The sequence below is a fragment of the Pipistrellus hanaki genome, assembly GCF_964339955.1.
Source record: "Pipistrellus hanaki genome assembly, chromosome: 12".
NCBI lineage: Eukaryota > Metazoa > Chordata > Mammalia > Chiroptera > Vespertilionidae > Pipistrellus > Pipistrellus hanaki.
Window position 1 is genome coordinate 58470289 of NC_140514.1, and position 7423 is coordinate 58477711.

Below are 7423 nucleotides of genomic sequence, written 5' to 3' on the forward strand. Positions count from 1 at the left end.
TAAATAAAAGAAAAAAGAAAAAAAAAGGAAGAAAAGGGAAAAGAAAGGAAAAAAAGAAAGAGAAAGAAAAAGAAAGAAAAAAAGAAAGAAAGAAAGAAAAAGGAAGGAGCTGAAAAAGATACAAATAAAAGCATATATTGTGTTCACAGATAAGGAAATAACAACATTAAAATGTTCAATGGCGTATTTCAGAAAGCTACAACAAAAATCACGAAAATGTGTATAGAAGTACAAAAAAAAAGAGGGGAAAAAAAACAACAACACACACACACACACACACTCACATAAATCAAACAAAATCAAACCAGAAGCCACAGTGATCTTGAGAAAGAAGAACAAAGTTGGAGGAATCATGCTACCTGCTATCAAACTATATTACAAGACCAGAGTAATAAATATAGCATGGTACTGGCATAAAACACACATGTAGGTCATTGGACAGAATAAAAAGAACAAAAATAAACCAAAGCATTTATGTTCAATATTTGATAGAGGACACAAGAACATACAATGGGCTAAAGATAGTCCATTCAATAAATGTTATTGGGAAAATTGGAAAGATATGTACAAAAATAAATGGAAACAGACTACCTTCTTATACCTTATAGAAGAGTAAAGCCAGAATGGATTAAAGACTTGAATGTAAAAATTGAACCATAAAAATTCTAGAAGAAAATAAAGGCAATACTCATAGCAATATTTTTTATTCTGATATATCTATTTGGACAAGGGAAGCAAAAGAAAAACTACACAAATGGGACTACATCAAACAAATGTTTAGCACAGCAAAGGAAACATCAACAAAATGAAAAGACAACCCACTGAATGGGAGAACATATTTTCTAATGATACAGCTGGTAACGGCTGGCTTAATATCCAAAATTTAGAAAGAACTTATAAAACTCAACATTATAAAAAATTAAACAATCCAATTTAAAAATGGGCAAAGTACCTAAATAGATACTTCTGCAACGAGGACCTGCAGGTGACCATTACACAAACAAAAAGATGCTGAGCATCACTAATCATTACAGAAATAGAAATGAACATCACAGTGAGGAATCACCTCACATCTGTCAGAATGGCTATCATCAATAAACCAATAAACATCAAGTGCTGGTGAGGATGTGGAGAAAAGGGAACCCACATGGAATGCAGATTGGTGCAACCACTGTGGAAAGCAGTATGAAGGTGGAAAGCAGTATGAAGTTTCCTCAACAATTAAAAATCAGAATGACCTAGCATTTCCCCTTCTGAGAATATATCTGCAGAAATCTGAAAGGATGTATGCACGCCTTTGTTCATTGCAGCATTATTTACAATAGCGAAGATTTCACAGCAGCCCAAGTGCCCAGCAGCAGATAAGCGGAGACAAAAGCTGTGCTACATTATACACAACGGAATACTACTCACCCACACACCCAGAAAGGAAATCTTTCCTTTTGGAACAGCACGGATGGAGCTGGTGAGTATTACGCTCAGTGATGGGAAGTAAGCCAGTCATAGAAATACAAAAGTTCCTTATGGCTTCACTAATATGTGGAATCTAATGAACAAATTAAACTACATCAAAATAGAAACAGGATCATCGATATAGAGAACAGACTGACAGTTGTCAGAGGAGAGGGAGGTTGGGGGACTAGGTGAAAAAGGCGAAGGTGTTAAGCAAAGAAAAGAATTCAAAGACACAGACAGCAGTTTGGTGATTCTCAGAGAGAAAGGGGTGTGTGTAGAAGAGGGTTTAGAAAGGATAAATTGTGACAGAAGGAGACATGACTTGGGGGCAGGGGCAAGGGCAGTGAGACACACATTTTAACATACAGATGATGTATATTATAGACCTGTTTACCTGAAAGCTATATAATGTTGTTACCAATCTCTCCCCAATAAATTCAATTTAGAAAAATAGCAGATTGTGACACATGCTACAACCTGGATGCACCCTGAAGACATGACTCAGTGAAAGAAGCCAGTCACAGAGACAAATACTGTGTGACCCCGCTCACATGAGGTCCCTGGATCTGTCAGTCATAGAGACAGGTAAGGTGGAGGGGACCAGAGGTGGGATGGGTGCAGTGTTGTTGTTTAGTGGGGCCAGAGCTGCAGTTGGAGAAAATGAGAACAGTGATGGAGATGATTGTGGTTACAGCAGCACCCCAATATGAATGTACTTAACACCACTGAACTGCGCACTGAAAAACAGTTAAACTGTTAAATTTCATTGTGTATATTTTTCTGGGATAAAAATGTACCAACAAAAACAAGAATAGAAGCCACTTTCCTTGGTGCTGGGAATCAGGTAGAGAGCTGTTCCCTCTCTGGACCGCTTGGCGAATGCACGTGATCAAACAGCACAGGACTCAACACTCACAGGAGAAAATGTGCACAAAGGGAATTGAGAAACCTGCCCTTACTAGGTGGTTGGGTCAATGTCAATAACCTGGTTGTGAGCTTTTTATAAGATATTATTGAGGAAAACCGGGTTAAATTAGCTGGGCCACTTCTGCATTATCTCTTACAAATAATGTGAATCCACAATTACATTTTTTAAAAGGTTAAAGGATAAAAGGGGGTGACCAAGATTTGGTTTTCTTGTCTCAGAGATTCGGGCCCAGCAAGTTCAGTTGGGGCCCGGGCTGAGTATAAGGAATTGCTGAGGGGAACTGGGAATCAGTGGGGTTGTGGGTCAACCACCAGACCAGTGACCTCCACAGCTACATTCTCATCTCACCACAGGCTTTAATAAGCTGCTGTGTCTCAGCCACTTCTTATGCGTTCACTAGTGGGAACAGCTCCTTCACTGTACCACATGGTTTCTTAAAGGAGCTTACAAACCTTTTAACCTTCTCACAAACACAACATGGGCAGCACAGTCCTCCCACAGTGACCCTCTACTTCATTAACCACATCCACCAAGTGACAAGGATGGGCGTGTTGTGCCATTCCAGGAATGCTGGGCCAGGGTCCTGTCGACAGAGCAGATTCACTTCTTGGTGTCTTGTTTGGGTCCTAGGCTCAGTGCCCAGGAGAGATGCTACCCAAGGACAAGGATGAAGGAAGGCACTGTTGTCATTGGAAGAACGTGCTTTTTAATCATCTACCGATCGCAACTGCAGAAACGACATTTATGCTATGTTAAAGGTCAGAGAGAAAAAACAATTTTTCTGTGTGTACTCGGCAGCATGGTGCTCAAATTAAGGTAATAATAATAATACCTTGTCTTTATATGCTCTCTCCTTCCAGAGATGGCTCCAATTTACCTGTCAACTTTACTGGAAGACAAAAAAAGGAATGCTGGTGAGTGAAATCAACACATCCCCATTTTTAGGGGCTTAACTGAAGATGAGAGACAGAGCATGATTCATCAAAGGTCTGACCCTTAACACTGTGGTCCAGTCAGCAAGGGTTTAATTCTTTATCAAAGACTGAGACATTAGGCTAATAATGTGGGCTGTCATGAAGGATATTTCAGTGTCTGAACCCAGTAAAATCTTGCTCCTTGTGTACCATGACGTGGGCCAGGGAGCCACCAAAGCTTGTCCTTTCTCCACAGTGACTCGGGCTCCAGCCTCCTCTGGCTTGTGGATTCAGCTGGCAATGAGCACAGACCACAGGGGTAGAAGTCAGACAGAGGAGTGCTGTCAGGAAGGCCTTGGGGCAGCCACTCATGACTGTCCTTGTCTCTGGCCAGACCTGACTCACATGGTGAGAGAGGCTCAGAAACTCAGAATAGGACGAACACCTTGCATTTGGCTCATAGGACTCACACTCACCCTCTTGTTTCTGTACCTGAGCAGCCAGACAATGCAGTCACCTCTTTCAGGAAGAACATCCAGAGAGAACAATAAAATAAAAGTACCTCATGCCAATCCACATAGCACTTCAAAGTACTTAAAGAAACCCCTCTCCATGTATTTCTAAAGCAAGGCTACTTGCTGTCCAGACCCATTTTCTTCCTTTTCTTCTTCTCAAAGAAGAGAACACATCATCCTGGATCCACCAAGATGGAGCAGGTCTGTGGCCAGCTTTCTACCCAATGTTGATAACATGGTTTCAGGACAGAATAGCAACTGCGCACTCCAGAGAGAAACAGCAGTGGGGAGACGGGGATAGAAGTGAGAACCCGACGAGTGACCAGCATGGGGGTGAGCTGATTCGTCGTGGCAGTGAGTCTTAGCACTGCTCTGTGAGCAGGACATGAATGACTCTCAGAGGGGACTGGACCAGGGGCTTGTGGGATCCAGAGTGGGGGCTCACCTGGACCCTTCCCTCTTCTCTCCTGGCCTGGCACTAAAGCCATGGCCCTGGCATTAGTCTCTGAAATACTGAGAAATAAACCATCTCTGGTTAGGACATGGGAAAATGGGGCCCTAGACTCTAAAATATTGGGGGGATTCCTGCTAATTTTTTTTTCTTTTTCTCTTTCCAGTTTTCCCTGGAAACCATCCTGTTATATGAAGCTTCAACACAGCTCATGGGGGGAGAGGAGTCTAAGTTCTGAGAGAACCAGAGCTTCTAGCAGAAGGACCAGGAAGGTGGCTGAGAATCAGAGGGAGAGGAGCTGTGAGTGAACTGGGCCTGCACAGAGCACACCCCAGAGGCCAGCACAGGCTCCGCACATGCTGGTGCTGAGGTCACCCCCAGAGCTGCTGACACAGAAGTGAGGTCTGAACTTCATATGCTCCACTGCCTGACACAGTGCGCTCTCACCTCTGCCACCCAGTGGTGGGAAGGCAGACTGTGGAGCCCGCCCAGTAGGGGCAGCACATCCATCCCCAGCCTCATGTGAAGTCTGGAAGGAGAAAGGAACTGCATGTGAACAGGCACAGGGTCAAGGGCAAAAGGCCAGGGCTGTAGAGTCCCAGCCTGCAGACCGACCACACTCTGCACTTATTTCCAAGTATAAGCTCATTTTGCAAACAGCACAACATTTTGCAACAGTAAGGTTTGCCTTTGAAGAAAAAAACTAACTCAAATTACATTAGAGATTTCAATGTTGGTTTGTCACATCTTCGACGGATATTAGCTAAATCCAATGTGGTTATCATTTCACAATTTTGTAAATCAAACCATTGTGCTATCAACACTGTATCAATTATTTCTCAATAAAGTTGGGAAAAATAAAAAGTGTCTTACTGAATCGGAAAAAATGGTTATAAACATATGGAATGGATGCACCACAAATAAAAGAAAACAGATCAGGATACACACGTAATAAATAGTAGTATCTTGTCCTGGAGGCATGCTCAGTGTTGAGCATTGATCTAGGAACCAGGAGGTCATTCATAGAGTCCCCTTCAGGGCGCATGCCCTGGCTGTGGGTCCATCCCCAGTAGGGGGCTTTTAGGATGAAGCTGATCAATGATTCTTTTTCATCCATATTATTATTATTATTATTTTAAAATATATTTTATTGTTTTGTTTTGTTTTTTACAGAGAGGAAGATAGAGAAATAGAGAGTTAGAAACATCCATGAGAGAGAATCTTCGATCAGCTGCCTTTTGCACAACCCCTACTGGAGATGTGCCCGCAACCAAGTACATGCCCTTAATCGGAATCGAACCTGGGACCTTTCAGTTGACAGGTCTACGCTCTATCCATTGAGCCAAACGAGTTTCGGCTCATCCATACTATTATCTCTCTTTCCCTCTTCCTCTCTGAAGTCAATACGAATATATTAAAATAATAAATAAATAAATAGTATCACCTCAAAATGGTATTTGAATATATAAATTTACAAAAGACCAAAGGAAATAATTTGAAATGTTCACAATAGTTAACCTTGGATTGTGGAAATAAGTTGTTTCTTTTACTTTATACTATCTTTTTAAATTTCTACCCAAGATCCTGTATTATTTTTATAATGAGAAAAAAAATTTAAAACATTTAAGGAACTCTTTTTAGTGTAGATGCATTTTGTATCCATGTTCAGTGACCATCCACTTGTCTTTGAGAAACTTAAAAAAAGTGTTTTGGGTTGTGAAATATGTTGTGGGGTCAAATCCTTGGTTCAAAATAAGACCACTGGAGGCTGATGATTAATTAGAAAAAGCCGGCAAGGATTTATTGAAAAACTGGCCAGGACAGCCGCGAGAGTACCACACACAGGTGGACTCCACATGACTGCACTGTTCCAAGTGTAGGCAAGTCTTTTTAAAGGCCTAAACTGCAAGAATTTTCCTTTGTTCCTAAATCTTAAAGACTAAATTCTAAAGACTGGGGACAGCCCACAGGGTTGGTTCCCAGTCACATCCTGCTGGATATTGGAATGTGGCCCTATCTTGCAATAGCCGATAACACAGAAGCAGAGCTCAGCAGTTAGTCTCTAAAGGTTATCTACAGTTTCTATCCTTGAAGTTACTGAGTCAGTGGGAATTAATCTCCTGTGGTTCTGGTCCCAAGCAAGGGAAAATTGCCTTAGCCTCCAGGTCTCCACCTGGAAGCTGAGGTAAGTACCCTGTGTTTTAATCAGATGCAGGAACCAAACTAGAAGGGTTAAAATTCAAACAGCAGTTTTTACCAAAGTATGGCTGCCACTATATTTCATTCCCCACTGGTTTTGTGTGCATGAGTCAAATCATTGACTCATCCTACTTCCTTTAAGGGCATTTTCTATTCTGTTTTTGTTCTCCAGTCTCATAGCACATTTAGTCTTACTTAGCCCTGGACTTTCTCACTGGCTAGCAAAAATGTTCTTACAGTTACCAAAACCTCTAGTATCACAGTTCCCATTAGTACTGTCCTCACTGAAGTCCAATTCCCCTCCTGCAGGCATCAAGTCTCCTCCTGGCCTTTCTGGAGCCCAGACTAGGAATCTCATGGGAGAGGCTGCTGGTTGCCAGGATCCAGGTTGATTTCTGTGCAGGAGCTGGGAGTGGTGTAGCCCGGGTTTGGGTGCCGTCTACTTCAACAGCTGTGGGTGTGCTCAGGATAACAGTGTATCGTCCCTTACAGGTTGGGGGACTGCCCCTTAGGCAGTGAACTTCTTTACCCACACAGAGTCTCTGGGCTGGAAGGGGTGTACAGGGTCCATGGTGGGCACTGGCAGTGTATCTGGAACAAGCTTATGGGTGGCTCTCTGGGTAAATTGCAGAGCATGTAAGGACTTGAGCAAGGGAATGGTTATGAATTCTAGCTTTCAGTTTCTCCCTGACCCTGGGAAGGATGGAGGGAGGTCTACCATACATGATCTCAAAAAGGGGAGGGGGGACCTCTCCCGGTAGAGGATACACCTGGCCCATAAGAGGGCGAAGGGCAGGGGGTTGGTCCAATTTTCACCGGTTTCCAGGACAAATTTAATTGAACTTTTTAGAGTCTTGCTCATGCCTGTCCTAAGGCTTTGAGTTATACTTTGAGATACCTTGCTACAAAGGCTGGGCTATTATCTGATCCTATGACTACTGGCAGCTCAAATCTAGGTATA

At 42.5% G+C, this 7423-nt stretch overlaps 1 protein-coding gene across 1 annotated transcript; it reads left to right on the forward strand.

Moving 5' to 3' along the window:
- Window positions 1–1279: 1279 nt before the first annotated feature.
- LOC311630904 (uncharacterized protein) lies at window positions 1280–5116 on the forward strand. The gene is made up of 6 exons (XM_084900440.1): window positions 1280–1465; window positions 1902–2040; window positions 3014–3141; window positions 3244–3297; window positions 3975–4145; window positions 4430–5116. The coding sequence occupies exons 3-6, from the start codon at window positions 3051–3053 to the stop codon at window positions 4456–4458; spliced, it is 345 nt and encodes a 114-aa protein (XP_084756566.1). The 5' UTR covers window positions 1280–1465; window positions 1902–2040; window positions 3014–3050; the 3' UTR covers window positions 4459–5116.
- The last annotated feature ends 2307 nt before the right edge of the window (window positions 5117–7423 follow it).